The following is a 26,479-nucleotide window of genomic DNA, read 5'->3' as shown; positions in this document are numbered from 1 at the left end:
CAGCGAGGGGCCGCAGGAAGTCATATACAATAGGTATATACTGTATATTATACCTATATACATAGGATGTATGCATCGAGGGGCGTCTATATATAATAGATATAGGGAGATGTACCAGGTATGGGGGGGGGGGTCTATATATAATAGATATAGGGAGATGTACCAGGTATATGGGGGGGCTATATATAATAGATATAGGGAGATGTACCAGGTATATGGGGGGGACTATATATAATAGATATAGGGAGATGTACCAGGTATAAGGGGGGGGGGGCTATATATAATAGATATAGGGAGATGTACCAGGTATGGGGGGGGCTATATATAATAGATATAGGGAGATGTACCAGGTATGGGGGGGTGGCTATATATAATAGATATAGGGAGATGTACCAGGTATATGGGGGGGGGGGGGGCTATATATAATAGATATAGGGAGATGGACCAGGTATATGGGGGGGCTATATATAATAGATATAGGGAGATGTACCAGGTATGGGGGGGGGACTATATATAATAGATATAGGGAGATGTACCAGGTATATGGGGGGGCTATATATAATAGATATAGGGAGATGTACCAGGTATGGGGCGTCTATATATAATAGATATAGGGAGATGTACCAGGTATGGGGGGGGACTATATATAATAGATATAGGGAGATGTACCAGGTATGGGGGGGGGACTATATATAATAGATATAGGGAGATGGACCAGGTATGGGGGGGCTATATATAATAGATATAGGGAGATGTACCAGGTATGGGGGGGGGGGGGGCTATATATAATAGATATAGGGAGATGTACCAGGTATGGGGGGGGCTATATATAATAGATATAGGGAGATGTACCAGGTATATGGGGGGGCTATATATAATAGATATAGGGAGATGGACCAGGTATATGGGGGGGGCTATATATAATAGATATAGGGAGATGTACCAGGTATGGGGGGGGGGGCTATATATAATAGATATAGGGAGATGTACCAGGTATGGGGGAGACTATATATAATAGATATAGGGAGATGTACCAGGTATGGGGGGGGCTATATATAATAGATATAGGGAGATGTACCAGGTATGGGGGGGGGGCTATATATAATAGATATAGGGAGATGTACCAGGTATGGGGGGGGCTATATATAATAGATATAGGGAGATGTACCAGGTATATGGGGGGGCTATATATAATAGATATAGGGAGATGGACCAGGTATATGGGGGGGCTATATATAATAGATATAGGGAGATGTTCCAGGTATGGGGGGGGGCTATATATAATAGATATAGGGAGATGTACCAGGTATGGGGGGGGCTATATATAATAGATATAGGGAGATGTACCAGGTATGGGGGGGCTATATATAATAGATATAGGGAGATGTGCCAGGTATATGGGGGGGCTATATATAATAGATATAGGGAGATGTACCAGGTATGGGGGGGGGGCTATATATAATAGATATAGGGAGATGTGCCAGGTATATGGGGGGGGGGGCTATATATAATAGATATAGGGAGATGTACCAGGTATATGGGGGGGCTATATATAATAGATATAGGGAGATGTACCAGGTATATGGGGGGGCTATATATAATAGATATAGGGAGATGTACCAGGTATGGGGGGGCTATATATAATAGATATAGGGAGATGTACCAGGTATATGGGGGGGGGTTATATATAATAGATATAGGGAGATGTACCAGGTATGGGGGGGGCTATATATAATAGATATAGGGAGATGTACCAGGTATGGGGGGGGGGCTATATATAATAGATATAGGGAGATGTACCAGGTATGGGGGGGGGACTATATATAATAGATATAGGGAGCTGTACCAGGTATGGGGGTGGGGGGGCTATATATAATAGATATAGGGAGATATACCAGGTATATGGGGGGGGGCTATATATAATAGATATAGGGAGATGTACCAGGTATGGGGGGGGGGGCTATATATAATAGATATAGGGAGATGTACCAGGTATGGGGGGGGGGCTATATATAATAGATATAGGGAGATGGACCAGGTATGGGGGGGGGGCTATATATAATAGATATAGGGAGATGTACCAGGTATGGGGGGGCTATATATAATAGATATAGGGAGATGGACCAGGTATATGGGGGGGGCTATATATAATAGATATAGGGAGATGTACCAGGTATATGGGGGGGCTATATATAATAGATATAGGGAGATGTACCAGGTATGGGGGGGCTATATATAATAGATATAGGGAGATGTACCAGGTATATGGGGGGGGGAGCTATATATAATAGATATAGGGAGATGGACCAGGTATGGGGGGGGCTATATATAATAGATATAGGGAGATGTACCAGGTATGGGGGGGGACTATATATAATAGATATAGGGAGATGTACCAGGTATATGGGGGGGGGGGTATATATAATAGATATAGGGAGATGTACCAGGTATGGGGGGGGCTATATATAATAGATATAGGGAGATGGACCAGGTATGGGGGGGCTATATATAATAGATATAGGGAGATGGACCAGGTATGGGGGGGGGGCTATATATAATAGATATAGGGAGATGTACCAGGTATGGGGGGGGCTGTATATAATAGATATAGGGAGATGTACCAGGTATGGGGGGGCTATATATAATAGATATAGGGAGATGTACCAGGTATGGGGGTGGGGGGGCTATATATAATAGATATAGGGAGATGTACCAGGTATATGGGGGGACTATATATAATAGATATAGGGAGATGTACCAGGTATGGGGGGGGGCTATATATAATAGATATAGGGAGATGGACCAGGTATATGGGGGGGGGGGGGGGCTATATATAATAGATATAGGGAGATGGACCAGGTATGGGGGGGGGGGAGCTATATATAATAGATATAGGGAGATGTACCAGGTATGGGGGGGGAGCTATATATAATAGATATAGGGAGATATACCAGGTATATGGGGGGGGGCTATATATAATAGATATAGGGAGATGTACCAGGTATATGGGGGGGGGCTATATATAATAGATATAGGGATATGTACCAGGTATGGGGGGGCTATATATAATAGATATAGGGAGATGTACCAGGTATGGGGGGGGGCTATATATAATAGATATAGGGAGATGGACCAGGTATATGGGGGGGGGCTATATATAATGGATATAGGGAGATGTACCAGGTATGGGGGGGCTATATATAATAGATATAGGGAGATGTACCAGGTATATGGGGGGGGGGAGCTATATATAATAGATATAGGGAGATGGACCAGGTATGGGGGGGCTATATATAATAGATATAGGGAGATGTACCAGGTATGGGGGGGGCTATATATAATAGATATAGGAGATGTACCAGGTATGGGGGGGGCTGTATATAATAGATATAGGGAGATGTACCAGGTATGGGGGGGCTATATATAATAGATATAGGGAGATGTACCAGGTATGGGGGTGGGGGGGCTATATATAATAGATATAGGGAGATGTACCAGGTATATGGGGGGACTATATATAATAGATATAGGGAGATGTACCAGGTATGGGGGGGGCTATATATAATAGATATAGGGAGATGGACCAGGTATATGGGGGGGGGGGGCTATATATAATAGATATAGGGAGATGGACCAGGTATGGGGGGGGGAGCTATATATAATAGATATAGGGAGATGTACCAGGTATGGGGGGGGGAGCTATATATAATAGATATAGGGAGATATACCAGGTATATGGGGGGGGGCTATATATAATAGATATAGGGAGATGTACCAGGTATATGGGGGGGGGTTATATATAATAGATATAGGGAGATGTACCAGGTATGGGGGGGGCTATATATAATAGATATAGGGAGATGTACCAGGTATGGGGGGGGGCTATATATAATAGATATAGGGAGATGCTACCAGGTTATGGGGGGGGGCTATATATAATAGATATAGGGAGATGTACCAGGTATGGGGGGGGACTATATATAATAGATATAGGGAGCTGTACCAGGTATGGGGGTGGGGGGGCTATATATAATAGATATAGGAGATGTACCAGGTATGGGGGGGGGGCTATATATAATAGATATAGGAGATGTACCAGGTATGGGGGGGGGACTATATATAATAGATATAGGGAGATGTACCAGGTATGGGGGGGGGCTATATATAATAGATATAGGGAGATGGACCAGGTATGGGGGGGGCTATATATAATAGATATAGGGAGATGTACCAGGTTATGGGGGGGCTATATATAATAGATATAGGGAGATGGACCAGGTATATGGGGGGGGCTATATATAATAGATATAGGGAGATGTACCAGGTATATGGGGGGGCTATATATAATAGATATAGGGAGATGTACCAGGTATGGGGGGGCTATATATAATAGATATAGGGAGATGTACCAGGTATATGGGGGGGGGCTATATATAATGGATATAGGGAGATGTACCAGGTATGGGGGGGGGATTATATATAATAGATATAGGGAGATGTACCAGGTATTATGGGGGGGGAGCTATATATAATAGATATAGGGAGATGGACCAGGTATGGGGGGGCTATATATAATAGATATAGGGAGATGTAACAGGTATGGGGGGGGGGCTATATATAATAGATATAGGGAGATGTACCAGGTATGGGGGGGGCTGTATATAATAGATATAGGGAGATGTACCAGGTATGGGGGGGCTATATATAATAGATATAGGGAGATGTACCAGGTATGGGGGTGGGGGGGCTATATATAATAGATATAGGGAGATGTACCAGGTATATGGGGGGACTATATATAATAGATATAGGGAGATGTACCAGGTATGGGGGGGGGCTATATATAATAGATATAGGGAGATGTACCAGGTATATGGGGGGGGGGGGCTATATATAATAGATATAGGGAGATGGACCAGGTATGGGGGGGGGGGCTATATATAATAGATATAGGGAGATGTACCAGGTATTGGGGGGGGGAGCTATATATAATAGATATAGGGAGATGTACCAGGTATGGGGGGGGCTATATATAATAGATATAGGGAGATGTACCAGGTATATGGGGGGGCTATATATAATAGATATAGGGAGATGTACCAGGTATGGGGGGCTATATATAATAGATATAGGGAGATGTACCAGGTATATGGGGGGGGGCTATATATAATAGATATAGGGAGATGTACCAGGTATATGGGGGGGGGCTATATATAATAGATATAGGGAGATGTACCAGGTATATGGGGGGGGGGGGCTATATATAATAGATATAGGGAGATGTACCAGGTATGGGGGGGCTATATATAATAGATATAGGGAGATGTACCAGGAATGGGGGGGGGCTATATATAATAGATATAGGGAGATGTACCAGGTATGGGGGGGCTATGTATAATAGATATAGGGAGATGTACCAGGTATATGGGGGGGGGGGGGCTATATATAATATATATAGGGAGATGTACCAGGTATGGGGGGGGCTATATATAATAGATATAGGGAGATGTACCAGGTATGGGGGGCTATATATAATAGATATAGGGAGATGTACCAGGTATATTGGGGGGGCTATATATAATAGATATAGGGAGATGTACCAGAGGTTATATGGGGGGGGGCTAATATAATAGATATAGGGAGATGTACCAGGTATATGGGGGGGGGGGCTATATATAATAGATATAGGGGGATGGACCAGGTATGGGGGGGCTATATATAATAGATATAGGGAGATGTACCAGGTATGGGGGGGGCTATATATAATAGATATAGGGAGATGTACCAGTATATGGGGGGGGGGGCTATACATAATAGATATAGGGCGATGTACCAGGTATGGGGGGCTATATATAATAGATATAGGGAGATGGACCAGGTTTATGGGGGGCTATATATAATAGATATAGGGAGATGTACCAGGTATATGGGGGGGGGGCTATATATAATAGATATAGGGAGATGTACCAGGTATGGGGGGGGGGCTATATATAATAGATATAGGGAGATGTACCAGGTATGGGGGGCTATATATAATAGATATAGGGAGATGTACCAGGTATATGGGGGGGGGCAGCTCTATATAATAGATATAGGGAGATGTACCAGGTATATGGGGGGGCTATATATAATAGATATAGGAGATGTACCAGGTATGGGGGGGGGGCCAATAGCGGGAGGCCAGGTATGGGGGGGGCCATATATAATAGATATAGGGAGATGTACCAGGTATGGGGGGGGGGGGGCTATATTTAATAGATATAGGGAGATGTACTAGGTAGGGGGGGGGGGCTATATATAATAGATATAGGGAGATGGACCAGGTATATGGGGGGGCTATATATAATAGATATAGGGAGATATACCAGGTATGGGGGGGGACTATATATAATACATATAGGGAGATGTACCAGGTATGGGGGGGCTATATATAATAGATATAGGGAGATGTACCAGGTATGGGGGGGGGCTATATATAATAGATATAGGGAGATGGACCAGGTATATGGGGGGGGCTATATATAATAGATATAGGGAGATGTACCAGGTATATGGGGGGACTATATATAATAGATATAGGGAGATGTACCAGGTATGGGGGGGACTATATATAATAGATATAGGGAGATGTACCAGGTATATGGGGGAGGGCTATATATAATAGATATAGGGAGATGTACCAGGTATATGGGGGGGGGGCTATATATAATAGATATAGGGAGATGTACCAAATATGGGGGGGGGGCTATATATAATAGATATAGGGAGATGTACCAGGTATATGGGGGAGGGGGGGCTATATATAAATAGATATAGGGAGATGTACCAGGTATATGGGGAGGGGGGCCTATATATAATAGATATAGGGAGATGTACCAGGTATATGGGGGGGCTATATATAATAGATATAGGGAGATGTACCAGGTTTGGGGGGGGGGCTATATATAATAGATATAGGGAGATGTACCAGGTATATGGGGGGGCTATATATAATAGATATAGGGAGATGTACCAGGTATGGGGGGGCTATATATAATAGATATAGGGAGATGTACCAGGTATGGGGGGGGGCTATATATAATAGATATAGGGAGATGTACCAGGTATATGGGGGGGGGGTATATATAATAGATATAGGGAAATGTACCAGGTATATGGGGGGGGGGCTATATATAATAGATATAGGGAGATGTACCAGGTATGGGGGGGGGGGGGCTATATATAATAGATATAGGGAGATGTACCAGGTATGGGGGGGGGCTATATATAATAGATATAGGGAGATGTACCAGGTATGGGGGGGCTGTATATAATAGATATAGGGAGATGTACCAGGTATATGGGGGGGGCTATATATAATAGATATAGGGAGGTGTACCAGGTATATGGGGGGGGGCTATATATAATAGATATAGGGAGTTGTACCAGGTATGGGGGGGGCTATATATAATAGATATAGGGAGATGTACCAGGTATGGGGGGGCTATATATAATAGATATAGGGAGATGTACCAGGTATGGGGGGGCTATATATAATAGATATAGGGAGATGTACCAGGTATGGGGGGGGGGACTATATATAATAGATATAGGGAGATGTACCAGGTATGGGGGGGGGGGCCTATATATAATAGATATAGGGAGATGTACCAGGTATGGGGGGGCTATATATAATAGATATAGGGAGATGTACCAGGTATGGGGGGGGCTATATATAATAGATATAGGGAGAGTACCAGGTATGGGGGGGGCTATATATAATAGATATAGGGAGATGTACCAGGTATGGGGGGGCTATATATATTTAGATATAGGGAGATGTACCAGGTATGGGGGGGGGCTATATATAATAGATATAGGGAGATGTACCAGGTATGGGGGGGTGGCTATATATAATAGATATAGGGAGATGTACCAGGTATATGGGGGGGGGGGGGCTATATAAAAAAGATATAAGGAGATGTACCAGGTAGGGGGGGGGGCTATATATAATAGATATAGGAAGATGTACCAGGTATATGGGGGGGGGCTATATATAATAGATATAGGGAGATGTACCAGGTATGGGGGGGCTATATATAATATAGGGAGATGTACCAGGTATGGGGGGGCTATATATAATAGATATAGGGAGATGTACCAGGTATGGGGGGGGGGGCTATATATAATAGATATAGGGAGATGTACCAGGTATATGGGGGGACTATATATAATAGATATAGGGAGATGTACCAGGTATGGGGGGCTATATATAATAGATATAGGGAGATGTACCAGGTATATGGGGGGGCTATATATAATAGATATAGGGAGATGTACCAGGTATGGGGGGGCTATATATAATAGATATAGGGAGATGGACCAGGTATATGGGGGGGACTATATATAATAGATATAGGGAGATGTACCAGGTATGGGGCGTCTATATATAATAGATATAGGGAGATGTACCAGGTATGGGGGGGGGGGGCTATATATAATAGATATAGGGAGATGTACCAGGTATGGGGGGGGGGGCTATATATAATAGATATAGGGAGATGTACCAGGTATATGGGGGGGGCTAAAATAATAGATATAGGGAGATGTACCAGGTATGGGGGGGACTATATATAATACATATAGGGAGATGTACCAGGTATGGGGGGGCTATGTATAATAGATATAGGGAGATGGACCAGGTATGGGGGGGCTATATATAATAGATATAGGGAGATGTACCAGGTATGGGGGGGGCTATATATAATAGATATAGGGAGATGTAGCAGGTATGGGGGGGGGCTATATATAATAGATATAGGGAGATGTACCAGGTATGGGGGGGCTATATATAATAGATATAGGGAGATGTACCAGGTATATGGGGGGGAGCTATATATAATAGATATAGGGAGATGTACCAGGTATATGGGGGGGCTATATATAATAGATATAGGGAGATGTACCAGGTATGGGGGGGGGCTATATATAATAGATATAGGGAGATGTACCAGGTATGGGGGGGGGGCTATATATTATAGATATAAGGAGATGTACCAGGTATGGGGGGGGCTATATATAATAGATATAGGGAGATGTACCAGGTATGGGGGGGGGGGCTATATATAATAGATATAGGGAGATGTACCAGGTATGGGGGGGGGCTATATATAATATAGATATAGGGAGATTACCAGGTATATGGGGGGGCTATATATAATAGATATAGGGAGATTTACCAGGTATATGGGGGGGGCTATATATAATAGATATAGGGAGATATACCAGGTATGGGGGGGGATATATATAATAGATATAGGGAGATGGACCAGGTATATGGGGGGTATATATAATAGATACTAGGGCGATTGTACCAGGTATATGGGGGGGCGTATATATAATAGATATAGGGAGATATACCAGGTATGGGGGGGGACTATATATAATACATATAGGGAGATGTACCATGGTATGGGGGGGCTAATATACTAGATATAGGGAGATGTACCTAGGTATGGGGGGGGGGGCTATATATAATAGATATAGGGAGATGGGACCTAGGTATATGGGGGGGCTATATATAATAGATATAGGGAGATGTACCAGGTATAGGGGGGGGGCTATATATAATAGATATAGGGAGATATACCAGTATGGGGGGGGGACTATATTAATACAGTATAAGGGAGATGTACCAGGTATGGGGGGGCTATATATAATAGATATATGTGAGATTGTACCAGGTATGGGGGGGGGCTATATAATAGATATAGGGAGATGGACCAGGTATATGGGGGGGCTATATATAATAGATATAGGGAGATGTACCAGGTATATGGGGGGGGGGATATATATAATAGATATAGGGAGATGTACCAGGTATGGGGGGGGGGGCTATAATATAAAAGATATAGGGAGATGTACCAGGTATATGGGGGGGGGGCTATATATAATAGATATAGGGAGATGGACCAGGTATGGGGGGGGGACTATATATAATAGATATAGGGAGATGTACCAGGTATATGGGGGAGGGGGGCTATATATAATAGATATAGGGAGATGTACCAAATATGGGGGGGGGGCTATATATAATAGATATAGGGAGATGTACCAGGTATATGGGGGAGGGGGGCTATATATAATAGATATAGGGAGATGTACCAGGTATATGGGGGGGCTATATATAATAGATATAGGGAGATGTACCAGGTTTGGGGGGGGGCTATATATAATAGATATAGGGAGATGTACCAGGTATATGGGGGGGCTATATATAATAGATATAGGGAGATGTACCAGGTATGGGGGGGGGGGCTATATATAATAGATATAGGGAGATGTACCAGGTATGGGGGGGCTATATATAATAGATATAGGGAGATGTACCAGGTATGGGGGGGGGGGACTATATATAATAGATATAGGGAGATGTACCAGGTATGGGGGGAGGCTATATATAATAGATATAGGGAGATGGACCAGGTATGGGGGGGGGGACTATATATAATAGATATAGGGAGATGTACCAGGTATGGGGGGGGCTATATATAATAGATATAGGGAGATGTACCAGGTATGGGGGGGTGGCTATATATAATAGATATAGGGAGATGTACCAGGTATATGGGGGGGCTATATATAATAGATATAGGGAGATGTACCAGGTATATGGGGGGGGGGGGGCTATATATAATAGATATAGGGAGATGGACCAGGTATGGGGGGGCTATATATAATAGATATAGGGAGATGTACCAGGTATATGGGGGGGGGGGCTATATATAATAGATATAAGGAGATGTACCAGGTATATGGGGGGGGGGCTATATATAATAGATATAGGGAGATGTACCAGGTATGGGGGGGGCTATATATAATAGATATAGGGAGATGTACCAGGTATATGGGGGGGGGGCTATATATAATAGATATAGGGAGATGTACTAGGTATATGGGGGGGGGCTATATATAATAGATATAGGGAGATGTACCAGGTATGGGGGGGGCTATATATAATAGATATAGGGAGATGTACCAGGTATATGGGGGGGGGGCTATATATAATAGATATAGGGAGATGTACCAGGTATGGGGGGGGGGCTATATATAATAGATATAGGGAGATGTACCAGGTATGGGGGGGGGACTATATATAATAGATATAGGGAGATGTACCAGGTATGGGGGGGCTATATATAATAGATATAGGGAGATGTACCAGGTATGGGGGGGGGGGACTATATATAATAGATATAGGGAGATGTACCAGGTATGGGGGGGGGGACTATATATAATAGATATAGGGAGATGTACCAGGTATGGGGGGGGGGGACTATATATAATAGATATAGGGAGATGTGCCAGGTATATGGGGGGGCTATATATAATAGATATAGGGAGATGTACCAGGTATGGGGGGGGCTATATATAATAGATATAGGGAGATGTACCAGGTATGGGGGGGGCTATATATAATAGATATAGGGAGATGTACCAGGTATGGGGGGGCTATATATAATAGATATAGGGAGATGTACCAGGTATATGGGGGGGGGGCTATATATAATAGATATAGGGAGATGTACCAGGTATGGGGGGGGGAGGGCTATATATAATAGATATAGGGAGATGTACCAGGTATGGGGGGGGGGCTATATATAATAGATATAGGGAGATGTACCAGGTATGGGGGGGGGCTGTATATAATAGATATAGGGAGATGTACCAGGTATATGGGGGGGGCTATATATAATAGATATCGGGAGGTGTACCAGGTATATGGGGGGGGGCTATATATAATAGATATAGGGAGATGTACCAGGTATATGGGGGACTATATATAATAGATATAGGGAGATGTACCAGGTATGGGGGGGGGAGCTATATATAATAGATATAGGGAGATGTACCAGGTATGGGGGGGGGGCTATATATAATAGATATAGGGAGATGTACCAGGTATATGGGGGGGGCTATATATAATAGATATAAGGAGATGTACCAGGTATGGGGGGGCTATATATAATAGATATAGGGAGATGTACCAGGTATGGGGGGGCTATATATGATATATATAGGGAGATGTACCAGGTATGGGGGGGGGAGCTATATATAATAGATATAGGGAGATGTACCAGGTATGGGGGGGTGGCTATATATAATAGATATAGGGGAGATGTTACAGGTATAATGGGGGGGCGGGCTATATATAAATAGATATAGTGGAGATGTACCAGGTTATTATGGGTGGCGGGACTATATATAATGATATCGGGAGATGTTACCAGGTATATGGCTGGGGGGGGACTATATATAATAGATATAGGGAGATGTACCAGGTATGGGGGGCTATACTATAATATAGGGAGATGTACCAGGTATGGGGGGGCTATATATAATAGATATAGGGTAGATGTACCAGGTATGGGGGGGCTATATATAATAGATATAGGGAGATGTACCAGGTATGGGGGGGCTATATATAATAGATATAGGGAGATGTACCAGGTATGGGGGGGCTATATATAATAGATACAGGGAGATGTACCAGGTATGGGGGTGCTATATATAATAGATATAAGGAGATGTACCAGGTATGGGGGGGCTATATATAATAGATACAGGGAGATGTACCAGGTATGGGGGGGGCTATATATAATAGATATAGGGAGATGTACCAGGTATGGGGGGGGCTATATATAATAGATATAGGGAGATGGACCAGGTATATGGGGGGGGCTATATATAATAGATATAGGGAGATGTACTAGGTATATGGGGGGGGGGGCTATATATAATAGATATAGGGAGATATACCAGGTATGGGGGGGCTATATATAATAGATATAGGGAGATGTACCAGGTATATGGGGGGGCTATATTAATAGATAGAGGAGATGTACCAGGTATGGGGGGGGCTATATATAATAGATATAGGGAGATTGATTCCAGTATGGGGGGGCTATATATAATAGATATAGGGAGATGTACCAGGTATGGGGGGGGGGGCTATATATAATAGATATAGGGAGATGTACCAGGTATATGGGGGGGGAGCTATATATAATAGATATAGGGAGATGTACCAGGTATGGGGGGGGGGGCTATATATAATAGATATAGGGAGATGTACCAGGTATATGGGGGGGGGCTATATATAATAGATATAGGGAGATGTACCAGGTATGGGGGGGCTATATATAATAGATACAGGGAGATGGACCAGGTATATGGGGGGGCTATATATAATAGATATAGGGAGATGTACCAGGTATATGGGGGGGGCTATATATAATAGATATAGGGAGATGTACCAGGTATGGGGGGGGACTATATATAATAGATATAGGGAGATGTACCAGGTATGGGGGGGCTATATATAATAGATATAGGGAGATGTACCAGGTATGGGGGGCTATATATAATAGATATAGGGAGATGTACCAGGTATGGGGGGGCTATATATAATAGATATAGGGAGATGTACCAGGTATATGGGGGGGGGGACTATATATAATAGATATAGGGAGATGTACCAGGTATGGGGGGCTATATATAATAGATATAGGGAGATGTACCAGGTATGGGGGGGGCTATATATAATAGATATAGGGAGATGTACCAGGTATGGGGGGGCTATATATAATAGATATAAGGAGATGTACCAGGTATGGGGGGGGCTATATATAATAGATATAGGGAGATGGACCAGGTATGGGGGGGGGGGACTATATATAATAGATATAGGGAGATGTACCAGGTATATGGGGGGTGGGGACTATATATAATAGATATAGGGAGATGTACCAGGTATCGGGGGGGGGGCTATATATAATAGATATAGGGAGATGTACCAGGTATGGGGGGGGCTATATATATATAATAGATATAGGGAGATGTACCAGGTATGGGGGGGGCTATATATAATAGATATAGGGAGATGTACCAGGTATGGGGGGGGCTATATATAATAGATATAGGGAGATGTACCAGGTATGGGGGGGGGGCTATATATAATAGATATAGGGAGATGGACCAGGTATGGGGGGGGCTATATATAATAGATATAGGGAGATGTACCAGGTATATGGGGGGGGGGCTATATATAATAGATATAAGGAGATGTACCAGGTATGGGGGGGGCTATATATAATAGATATAGGGAGATGTACCAGGTATGGGGGGGGCTATATATAATAGATATAGGGAGATGTACCAGGTATGGGGGGGGATATATATAATAGATATAGGGAGATGTACCAGGTATGGGGGGGGGCTATATATAATAGATATAGGGAGATGGACCAGGTATGGGGGGGGACTATATATAATAGATATAGGGAGATGTACCAGGTATGGGGGGGGGACTATATATAATAGATATAGGGAGATGTACCAGGTATATGGGGGGGGGCTATATATAATAGATATAGGGAGATGTACCAGGTATATGGGGGGGACTATATATAATAGATATAGGGAGATGTACCAGGTATATGGGGGGGGGCTATATATAATAGATATAGGGAGATGTACCAGGTATGGGGGGGGGGGAGCTATATATAATAGATATAGGGAGATGTACCAGGTATGGGGGTGGGGGGACTATATATAATAGATATAGGGTGATGTACCAGGTATGGGGGGGCTATATATAATAGATATAGGGAGATGTACCAGGTATGGGGGGGGGCTATATATAATAGATATAGGGAGATGTACCAGGTATGGGGGGGCTATATATAATAGATATAGGGAGATGTACCAGGTATGGGGGTGGGGGGGCTTTATATAATAGATATAGGGAGATGTACCAGGTATATGGGGGGGCTATATATAATAGATATAGGGAGATGTACCAGGTATGGGGGGGGCTATATATAATAGATATAGGGAGATGTACCAGGTATTGGGGGGGGCTATATATAATAGATATAGGGAGATGTACCAGTGTATGGGGGCTATGGGCTATATATAATAGATATAGGGAGATGTACCAGGTATGGGGGGACTATATATAATAGATATAGGGAGATGTACCAGGTATGGGGGGGGGGGGCTATATATAATAGATATAGGGAGATGTACCAGGTATGGGGGGGCTATATATAATAGATATAGGGAAATGTACCAGGTATGGGGGGGGGCTATATATAATAGATATAGGGAGATGTACCAGGTATTGGGGGGGGGATATATATAAATAGATATAGGGAGATGTACCAGGTATATGGGGGGGGCTATATATAATAGATATAGGGAGATGTACCAGGTATATGGGGGGGGGGCTATATATAATAGATATAGGGAGATGGACCAGGTATGGGGGGGGCTATATATAATAGATATAGGGAGATGTACCAGGTATGGGGGGGGCTATATATAATAGATATAGGGAGATGTACCAGGTATGGGGGGGGGCTATATATAATAGATATAGGGAGATGTACCAGGTATGGGGGGGCTATATATAATAGATATAGGGAGATGTACCAGGTATGGGGGGGGATATATATAATAGATATAGGGAGATGTACCAGGTATGGGGGGGGATATATATAATAGATATAGGGAGATATCTCTATATACCGACATCTACATGGTGTGAGCTGGGAATGACCACTTTGCGGTAATCTGGTTTTCCAGTTGTCACTTGTGCCATTGTTTTTACCATTGCTGTTTTTTTTGTCGTGTACACTTAGGTGCCATAGACGTGCGTCCTCCACCCATGCGGTTTCGTGTAATGTGCCGCACTTTCAGTTGGGTAAGATAGCGGACAGCGACACGCTCCCGGCCAGTTCGCCTGGTTCACACAGAGGAGCCTGGCTGACAGCTCAGAGCCGGCCATATGCGGCTGCCAGCGTGAGTCAGCGGCTGGGCCGGGCCTCTTCCTGTCAGCCCGCTTCCACCATGTCTGGCACTGGCTCGGTGACAGTGAAGCTTTTGTTGTAGAGAACTGGCTGCTCCCTCCCTGACAGAACATAACTGGCGGAGCTAAAGGCCCGAACACCGGGGTCAGGCGGCAATATCGTCTGTCCCCTGGGTGACACCACGCTACATGAACCACATGAGTCTTACTATAGATTTCCTTTATAAAGTGACTGCTGCAGCCACCTGCCCCCTACCCCAGCGCTCACCCCCAGTGCTCTCTCAGAAGGAGAAGGAATCTGATTGGCTCCTGTAAGAGGATAAGACATGGAGAAGGGATCTGATTGGCTCCTGTAAGAGGATAAGACATGGAGAAGGGATCTGATTGGCTCCTGTAAGAGGATAAGACATGGAGAAGGGATCTGATTGGCTCCTGTAAGAGGATAAGACATGGAGAAGGGATCTGATTGGCTCCTGTAAGAGGATAAGACATGGAGAAGGGATCTGATTGGCTCCTGTAAGAGGATAAGACATGGAGAAGGGATCTGATTGGCTCCTGTAGGAGGATAAGACATGGAGAAGGGATCTGATTGGCTCCTGTAGGAGTTATAAACATTATCACACTACGTTACACTTATCACACTGCAGCATAATAGCTATCACCCTGCGGTCTCTTCTCTGGTCATGTTGCTCTCTCCTTAGTCTCTTCTCTGGTCATGTTGCTCTCTCCTTAGTCTCTTCTCTGGTCATGTTGCTCTCTCTGTCTCCTCTCTGGTCAGGTTGCTCTCTCCGTCTCCTCTCTGGTCATGTTGCTCTCTCTGTCTCCTCTCTGGTCAGGTTACTCTCTCCTTAGTCTCTTCTCTGGTCAGGTTGCTCTCTCCTTAGTCTCTTCTCTGGTCGGGTTGCTCTCTGTCTCTTCTCTGGTCATGTTGCTCTCTCCTTAGTCTCTTCTCTGGTCAGGTTGCTCTCTCCTTAGTCTCTTCTCTGGTCATGTTGCTCTCTCCTTAGTCTCTTCTCTGGTCAGGTTGCTCTCTCCTTAGTCTCTTCTCTGGTCAGGTTGCTCTCTCCTTAGTCTCTTCTCTGGTCAGGTTGCTCTCTCCTTAGTCTCTTCTCTGCTCAGGTTGCTCTCTCCTTAGTCTCTTCTCTGGTCATGTTGCTCTCTCCTTAGTCTCTTCTCTGGTCATGTTGCTCTCTCCGTCTCCTCTCTGGTCAGGTTGCTCTCTCCTTAGTCTCTTCTCTGGTCATGTGGCTCTCTCCGTCTCTTCTCTGGTCAGTTGCTCTCTCCTTAGTCTCTTCTCTGGTCGGGTTGCTCTCTCCGTCTCTTCTCTGGTCATGTTGCTCTCTCCGTCTCCTCTCTGGTCAGGTTGCTCTCTCCTTATAGTCTCTTCTCTGGTCAGGTTGCTCTCTCCTTAGTCTCTTCTCTGGTCATGTTGCTCTCTCCGTCTCCTCTCTGGTCAGGTTGCTCTCTCCTTATAGTCTCTTCTCTGGTCAGGTTGCTCTCTCCTTAGTCTCTTCTCTGGTCATGTTGCTCTCTCCGTCTCCTCTCTGGTCAGGTTGCTCTCTCCTTATAGTCTCTTCTCTGGTCAGGTTGCTCTCTCCTTAGTCTCTTCTCTGGTCATGTTGCTCTCTCCTTAGTCTCTTCTCTGGTCATGTTGCTCTCTCCTTAGGCCCCATTCACACGTCTGTGTCATTTTTTACTGTCAGGAAATCCTGATCAGGAGACCTCAAATATCATCAGGATAGTATCAGGATTTCCTGACAGTAATCCGTTTTTACCATCAGGAAACCATCAGGAAATACCTTCAGGATTTCCTGATGAGATATTATGGTCTAGTATGCCAACATAAATCACAGGTACCCGTGTACCTGGATGGCCACAGACTGCAGAACTACAACTCCCATCATGGCCTGCCAGCAAGGCATGATGGGAGTTGTACGTCTGCAACCTGGATGGCCACAGACTGCAGAACTACAACTTCCATCATGGCCTGCCAGCAGAGCCATGATGGGAGTTGTCCTTCTGCAACCTGGATGGCCACAGGCTGCAGAAGTACAACTCCCATCATGACCTGTCAGCAAGATATGGTGGGAGTTGTAGTTCTGCAACCTGGATGGCCACAGGCTGCAGAACTACAACTCCCATTATGGCCTGCCAGGAGAGCATGGTGGGAGTAGTAGTCCTAAGGGGTAATCTCACCTGTCCTGGATCCTGCTCTGTCGGGGCCCGGAGGTTGGGGTCCGGGTCAGAGTGCAGTGCTGAGGTCCGGGCGGCGGCGGCAGTCGGAGGTGCGGAGTAGGCAAGGGTGGGGGTGATCTGCACCGCACTCTGTCTGGCCGGCCAGCCCTGTAGTGCCGGGCAGAGTGTGCGGTGCGGTGCGGGGGGGATGGGGGTGTGCGGGTGATCGGACGGCGGCCGGGGCTGGCTCTCTACCAGTCCGGAATCGCAGGCAATTTCCTGATATACATCAGGAAAATGCCCGTGATTCCGGCGCTCCCATAGACTTCTATGGGGGCGTCCGTGCCGGATTTCCGGACGAAAATAGGACAGGATCTAAAAAATCCGGTCCTATTTTCCGGAACGGACACCCTTCCGTAAAAATCCGGAAGGGTGTCCTTGTCTAATGTTAGCCTATGAGTCCGGAAATCCGGACAGATTTTCCGGACGTGTGAAGGGGGCCTAAGTCTCTTCTCTGGTCAGGTTACTCTCTCCTTAGTCTCTTCTCTGGTCAGGTTGCTCTCTCCTTAGTCTCTTCTCTGGTCATGTTGCTCTCTCCTTAGTCTCTTCTCTGGTCATGTTGCTCTCTCCTTAGTCTCTTCTCTGGTCATGTTGCTCTCTCCGTCTCTTCTCTGGTCATGTTGCTCTTTCCTCAGTCTCTTCTCTGGTCATGTTGCTCTCTCCTTCTCTTCTCTGGTCATGTTGCTCTCTCCGTCTCTTCTCTGGTCATGTTGCTCTTTCCTCAGTCTCTTCTCTGGTCATGTTGCTCTCTCCTTCTCTTCTCTGGTCATGATGCTCTCTCCGTCTCTTCTCTGGTCGGGTTGCTCTCTCCGTCTCTTTTCTGGTCATGTTGCTCTCTCCTTAGTCTCTTCTCTGGTCATGTTGCTCTCTCCTTAGTCTCTTCTCTGGTCAGGTTGCTCTCTCCTTAGTCTCTTCTCTGGTCAGGTTGCTCTCTCCTTAGTCTCTTCTCTGGTCATGTTGCTCTCTCCGTCTCCTTTCTGGTCATGTTGCTCTCTCCGTCTCTTCTCTGGTCATGTTGCTCTCTCCTTAGTCTCTTCTCCGGTCATGTTGCTCTCTCCGTCTCTTCTCTGGTCATGTTGCTCTCTCCTTAGTCTCTTCTCTGGTCATGTTGCTCTCTCCTTAGTCTCTTCTCTGGTCATGTTGCTCTCTCCTTAGTCTCTTCTCTGGTCATGTTGCTCTCTCCTTAGTCTCTTCTCTGGTCAGGTTGCTCTCTCCTTAGTCTCTTCTCTGGTCATGTTGCTCTCTCCTTAGTCTCTTCTCTGGTCATGTTGCTCTCTCCGTCTCCTCTCTGGTCATGTTGCTCTCTCCGTCTCTTCTCTGGTCATGTTGCTCTCTCCTTAGTCTCTTCTCTGGTCATGTTGCTCTCTCCTTAGTCTCTTCTCTGGTCATGTTGCTCTCTCCTTAGTCTCTTCTCTGGTCATGTTGCTCTCTCCGTCTCTTCTCTGGTCATGTTGCTCTCTCCGTCTCTTCTCTGGTCATGTTGCTCTTTCCTTAGTCTCTTCTCTGGTCATGTTGCTCTCTCCGTCTCTTCTCTGGTCATGATGCTCTCTCCGTCTCTTTTCTGGTCATGTTGCTCTCTCCTTAGTCTCTTCTCTGGTCATGTTGCTCTCTCCTTAGTCTCTTCTCTGGTCATGTTGCTCTCTCCTTAGTCTCTTCTCTGGTCATGTTGCTCTCTCCTTAGTCTCTTCTCTGGTCATGTTGCTCTCTCCGTCTCTTCTCTGGTCATGTTGCTCTCTTTTTAGTCTCTTCTCTGGTCATGTTGCTCTCTCCTTAGTCTCTTCTCTGGTCAGGTTGCTCTCTCCTTAGTCTCTTCTCTGGTCGGGTTGCTCTCTGTCTCTTCTCTGGTCATGTTGCTCTCTCCTTAGTCTCTTCTCTGGTCAGGTTGCTCTCTCCTTAGTCTCCTCTCTGGTTATGTCGCTCTCTACTCAGTCTCTTCTATGGTCATGTTGCCCTCTCTTAAGTCTCTTTTCTAATAATGTCTCTCTTTCCTCAGTCTCTTCTCTGGTTACGTTGCTCTCTCCTTAGTCTCTTCTCTAGTCGGTTTGCTCTACCCTCAGTCTCTTCTCTGGTCGGTTTGCTCTATCCTCGGTCTCTTCTCTGGTCGGTTTGCTCTATCCTCAGTCTCTTCTCTGGTCGGTTTGCTCTATCCTCAGTCTCTTCTCTGGTTATGTCGCTCTCTCCTCAGTCTCTTCTGTAGTTATGTCACTTTGTCCTCAGTCTTTTCTCTAGTTATGTTGCTCTCTTCTCTGGTTATGTCGCTCTCTTCTCAGTCTCTTCTTTCGTGTTTCGTGTTGTTTTCTTCGCTTCTCTGGTTGGTTTGCTCTCTCCTCAGTCTCTTCTCTGATCGGTTTGCTCTATTCTCAGTTTTTTCTCTGGTTATGTCACTTTCTCCTCAGTCTCTTCTGTAGTTATGCCACTCTCTCCTTAGTCTCTTCTCTATTTATATCGCTCTCTTCTCTGGTTATGTCGCTTTCTCCTCAGACTCTTCTCTGGTCAGGTTGTCCTCTTTTCAGTCTCTTCTCTGGTCAGGTTGTCCTCTTTTCAGTCTCTTCTCTGGTCAGGTTGTCCTCTTTTCAGTCTCTTCTCTGGTCAGGTTGTCCTCTTTTCAGTCTCTTCTCTGGTCAGGTTGCCCTCTTTTCAGTCTCTTCTCTGGTTATGTCGCTCTCTCCTCTGTCTCTATTTGCTGTCTCTTTTGTCTCAACCTTCATCTGGTATCCTGCTCTCTACTCTGTTCCTGCTCCTCTCACTGGGATCTCTTCTCACCTTGATCAGGGAGATGCCGCTCGACTGTGTGCAGTCACTGCTGCTTTGTCGTTACAGTGTCACCTTCCTCTGTTTCTTGCTGAGAGGGTCAGAGGTCGCCAGGGCTATGAAGGGGTTAATGGAGGAGCTGCTGCCATTTGTTCTGCTCTTCACACTTGTTTGTGAGCTCCCAGGAATGTCGCACAATTGTTTAAACAATGTCTTTCTTTGTCCTTTCTTTTGCCCGTTCTTCTTCTCTGCAGAGTTTCCCATGTGTGGGGGTCAGGGGGCTCCTATACTGGGGGCAGGTAGGGAATACTGGGGTTGTACCAACATCGTTTTTTTATACATCAGATTACATCAGATTCCAGGTTATGTCGCACATGTGATTGTTATATCAGGTTGTGTCACACGTGATTGTTTTATCAGGTTGTGTCACACTTGTGATATATCAGGTGGTGGTGTGTGATATATCAGGTTGTGTCGCACATGTGATTGTTATATCAGGTTGTGGTGTCACACATGTGATTGTTATATCAGGTTGTGGTGTCACACATGTGATTGTTATATCAGGTTGTGTCGCACATGTGATTGTTATATCAGGTTGTGTCGCACATGTGATTGTTATATCAGGTTGTGGTGTCACACATGTGATATATCAGGTTGTGGTGTCACACATGTGATTGTTATATCAGGTTGTGGTGTCACACATGTGATTGTTATATCAGGTTGTAGTGTCACACATGTGATTGTTATATCAGGTTGTGGTGTCACACATGTGATTGTTAAATCAGGTTGTGGTGTCTCACATGTGATTGTTATATCAGGTTGTGGTGTCACACATGTGATTGTTATATCAGGTTGTGGTGTCACACGTGATTGTTATATCAGGTTGTGGTGTCTCACATGTGATTGTTATATCAGGTTGTGGTGTCACACATGTGATTGTTATATCAGGTTGTGGTGTCACACATGTGATTGTTATATCAGGTTGTGGTGTCACACGTGATTGTTATATCAGGTTGTGGTGTCTCACATGTGATTGTTATATCAGGTTGTGGTGTCACACATGTGATATATCAGGTTGTGGTGTCACACATGTGATTGTTATATCAGGTTGTGGTGTCACACATGTGATTGTTATATCAGGTTGTGGTGTCTCACATGTGATTGTTATATCAGGTTGTGGTGTCACACATGTGATTGTTATATCAGGTTGTGGTGTCTCACATGTGATTGTTATATCAGGTTGTGTCGCACATGTGATTGTTATATCAGGTTGTGTCGCACATGTGATTGTTATATCAGGTTGTGGTGTCACACATGTGATTGTTATATCAGGTTGTGGTGTCACACATGTGATATATCAGGTTGTGGTGTCACACATGTGATTGTTATATCAGGTTGTGGTGTCACACATGTGATTGTTATATCAGGTTGTAGTGCCACACATGTGATTGTTATATCAGGTTGTGGTGTCACACATGTGATTGTTATATCAGGTTGTGGTGTCACACATGTGATTGTTATATCAGGTTGTGGTGTCACACGTGATTGTTATATCAGGTTGTGGTGTCACACGTGATTGTTATATCAGGTTGTGGTGTCTCACATGTGATTGTTATATCAGGTTGTGGTGTCACACATGTGATATATCAGGTTGTGGTGTCACACATGTGATTGTTATATCAGGTTGTGGTGTCACACATGTGATTGTTATATCAGGTTGTGGTGTCTCACATGTGATTGTTATATCAGGTTGTGGTGTCACACATGTGATTGTTATATCAGGTTGTGGTGTCACACGTGATTGTTATATCAGGTTGTGGTGTCACACATGTGATTGTTATATCAGGTTGTGGTGTCACACATGTGATTGTTATATCAGGTTGTGGTGTCACACACGTGATTGTTATATCAGGTTGTGGTGTCTCACATGTGATTGTTATATCAGGTTGTGGTGTCACACATGTGATATATCAGGTTGTGGTGTCACACATGTGATTGTTATATCAGGTTGTGGTGTCACACATGTGATTGTTATATCAGGTTGTGGTGTCTCACATGTGATTGTTATATCAGGTTGTGGTGTCACACATGTGATTGTTATATCAGGTTGTGGTGTCACACATGTGATTGTTATATCAGGTTGTGGTGTCACACATGTGATTGTTATATCAGGTTGTGGTGTCTCACATGTGATTGTTTTATCAGGTTATGTCACACTTGTGATATATCAGGTGGTGGTGTGTGATATATCAGGTTGTGTCGCACATGTGATTGTTATATCAGGTTATGTTGCACTTGTGATTGTTAGGTTGTGTCACACATGTGATTGTTATATCAGGTTGTGGTGTCACACATGATTGTTATATCAGGTTGTGTCACACATGTGATTGTTATATCAGGTTGTGTTGCACATGTGATTGTTATATCAGGTTGTGTCGCACATGTGATTGTTATATCAGGTTGTGGTGTCACACATGTGATTGTTATATCAGGTTGTAGTGTCACACATGTGATTGTTATATCAGGTTGTGGTGTCACACATGTGATTGTTATGTCAGGCTGTGGTGTCACACATGTGATTGTTATATCAGGTTGTGGTGTCACACATGTGATATATCAGGTTGTAGTGTCACACATGTGATATATCAGGTTGTGGTGTCACACATGTGATATATCAGGTTGTAGTGTCACACATGTGATTGTTATATCAGGTTGTGGTGTCACACATGTGATTGTTATGTCAGGCTGTGGTGTCACACATGTGATTGTTATATCAAGTTGTGGTGTCTCACATGTGATTGTTATATCAGGTTGTGTCGCACATGTGATTGTTATATCAGGTTGTGTCGCACATGTGATTGTTATATCAGGTTGTGGTGTCACACATGTGATTGTTATATCAGGTTGTGGTGTCACACATGTGATTGTTATATCGGGGGTAAACACAGCGCACGTCACGCCATTTGTCGCTCCCTTTCACTTGTCGCTGGAGCTGAGGCCATTGTTTGTAGGGCAGTGGCACCTGTTGGGGGCGCAGCTGTCATAGGGTTAATAATGGGCTGCATCGGCTGAGGATCTGAAGGGGGGGACACGGTGTGACCGGCAGCAGCAGCAGATCCCCCCTCCCCCTCCCCAGTAGCCCATGCTGCTCTCCTCTTCCTGCTGACAGCCGCACATTGTCAGCCCAACTGGGCAAAGTTGCAGGAATGTCAGAGGACAAGAGAAGAAGGCCAGTACTACCACCACCATCATCATCTTCACCGTTCCCGCCGGCTGCCTGCTCCAGTAAAGATCTCTTCCTTCTCTATCTATGTCCTTGTTCTGCCCTCCAGACAGTAAGCAACAGACTTCTGTGTTTATGTTGTTGTTGTTACAATGTATCCAGCAGATCAGTGTGTGAGAGAGTGCTCAGTGTCAGGAGGAGGCAGCAACAGCCCAGGCTGAGAGGGGAGAGAGATGAGAGAATGCTCAGTGTCAGGAGGAGGCAGCAACAGCCCAGGCTGAGAGGGGAGAGAGATGAGAGAGTGCTCAGCATCAGGAGGAGGCATCGACAGCCCAGGCTGAGAGGGGAGAGAGATGAGAGAGTGCTCAGTGTCAGGAGGAGGCAGCAACAGCCCAGGCTGAGAGGGGAGAGAGATGAGAGAGTGCTCAGTGTCAGGAGGAGGCAGCAACAGCCCAGGCTGAGAGGGGAGAGAGATGAGAGAGTGCTCAGTGTCAGGAGGAGGCAGCAACAGCCCAGGCTGAGAGGGGAGAGAGATGAGAGAGTGCTCAGCATCAGGAGGAGGCATCGACAGCCCAGGCTGAGAGGGGAGAGAGATGAGAGAGTGCTCAGTGTCAGGAGGAGGCAGCAACAGCCCAGGCTGAGAGGGGAGAGAGATGAGAGAGTGCTCAGTGTCAGGAGGAGGCAGCAACAGCCCAGGCTGAGAGGGGAGAGAGATGAGAGAGTGCTCAGCATCAGGAGGAGGCATCGACAGCCCAGGCTGAGAGGGGAGAGAGATGAGAGAGTGCTCAGTGTCAGGAGGAGGCATCGACAGCCCAGACTGAGAGGGAAGAGAGATGAGAGAGTGCTCAGTGTCAGGAGGAGGCATCGACAGCCCAGACTGAGAGGGAAGAGAGATTAGAGAGTGCTCAGTGTCAGGAGGAGGCAACGACAGCCCAAACTGAGAGGGAAGAGAGATGAGAGAGTGCTCAGTGTCAGGAGGAGGCATCGACAGCCCAGACTGAGAGGGTAGAGAGATGAGAGAGTGCTCAGTGTCAGGAGGAGGCATCGACAGCCCAGACTGAGAGGGTAGAGAGATGAGAGAGTGCTCAGTGTCAGGAGGAGGCATCGACAGCCCAGACTGAGAGGGTAGAGAGATGAGAGAGTGCTCAGTGTCAGGAGGAGGCAACGACAGCCCAAACTGAGAGGGTAGAGAGATGAGAGAGTGCTCAGTGTCAGGAGGAGGCAGCGACAGCCCAAACTGAGAGGGAAGAGAGATTAGAGAGTGCTCAGTGTCAGGAGGAGGCAACGACAGCCCAAACTGAGAGGGAAGAGAGATGAGAGAGTGCTCAGTGTCAGGAGAAGGCAGTGACAGCCCAGACTGAGAGGGTAGAGAGATGAGAGAGTGCTCAGTGTCAGGAGGAGGCATCGACAGCCCAGACTGAGACGGTAGAGAGATGAGAGAGTGCTCAGTGTCAGGAGGAGGCATCGACAGCCCAGACTGAGAGGGTAGAGAGATGAGAGAGTGCTCAGTGTCAGGAGGAGGCATCGACAGCCCAGACTGAGAGGGTAGAGAGATGAGAGAGTGCTCAGTGTCAGGAGGAGGCAGTGACAGCCCAGACATAGAGGGGAGAGAGATAAGAGAGTGCTCAGTGTCAGGAGGAGGCAGTGACAGCCCAGACTAAGAGGGTAGAGAGATGAGAGAGTGCTCAGTGTCAGGAGAAGGCAGTGACAGCCCAGACATAGAGGGGAGAGGGATGAGAGAGTGCTCAGTGTCAGGAGGAGGCAGCGGCCCAGACTGAGAGGGTAGAGGGATGAGAGAGTGCTCAGTGTCAGGAGGAGGCAGTGACAGCCCAGACAGAGGGTAGAGAGATGAGAGAGTGCTCAGTGTCAGGAGAAGGCAGTGACAGCCCAGACTGAGAGGGTAGAGAGATGAGAGAGTGCTCAGTGTCAAGAGGAGGCAGCGACAGCCCAGACTGAGACGGTAGAGAGATGAGAGAGTGCTCAGTGTCAGGAGGAGGCATCGACAGCCTAGACTGAGAGGGTAGAGAGATGAGAGAGTGCTCAGTGTCAGGAGGAGGCATCGACAGCCTAAACTGAGAGGGTAGAGAGATAAGAGAGTGCTCAGTGTCAGGAGGAGGCAGTGACAGCCCAGACTGAGAGGGTAGAGAGATGAGAGAGTGCTCAGTGTCAGGAGGAGGCATCGACAGCCCAGACTGAGAGGGTAGAGAGATGAGAGAGTGCTCAGTGTCAGGAGGAGGCAGTGACAGCCCAGACATAGAGGGGAGAGAGATAAGAGAGTGCTCAGTGTCAGGAGGAGGCAGTGACAGCCCAGACTAAGAGGGTAGAGAGATGAGAGAGTGCTCAGTGTCAGGAGAAGGCAGTGACAGCCCAGACATAGAGGGGAGAGGGATGAGAGAGTGCTCAGTGTCAGGAGGAGGCAG

At 45.7% G+C, this 26,479-nt stretch overlaps 1 protein-coding gene across 5 annotated transcripts in view; it reads left to right on the top strand.

The window, feature by feature from the left end:
* Positions 1-26,479, top strand: part of SOX5 (SRY-box transcription factor 5) — a 269,761-nt gene that overhangs the window by 112,293 nt on the left and 130,989 nt on the right. The window contains exon 1 of one of the 5 annotated variants that reach the window (XM_069963917.1): positions 24,075-24,171. The exons of the other annotated variants lie outside the window; for them this stretch is intronic. Coding sequence (XP_069820018.1) covers positions 24,147-24,171 — 25 coding nt within the window. The 5' untranslated portion in view covers positions 24,075-24,146. Of the gene's footprint in view, positions 1-24,074; positions 24,172-26,479 lie in introns of those variants that run through there. 5 annotated transcript variants of the gene reach the window in all.

The sequence above is a fragment of the Dendropsophus ebraccatus genome, chromosome 1 (genome assembly GCF_027789765.1).
Source record: "Dendropsophus ebraccatus isolate aDenEbr1 chromosome 1, aDenEbr1.pat, whole genome shotgun sequence".
NCBI lineage: Eukaryota > Metazoa > Chordata > Amphibia > Anura > Hylidae > Dendropsophus > Dendropsophus ebraccatus.
Note: the sequence above shows the minus strand (reverse complement) of the source record. Positions and strands in the feature narration are given on the sequence as shown.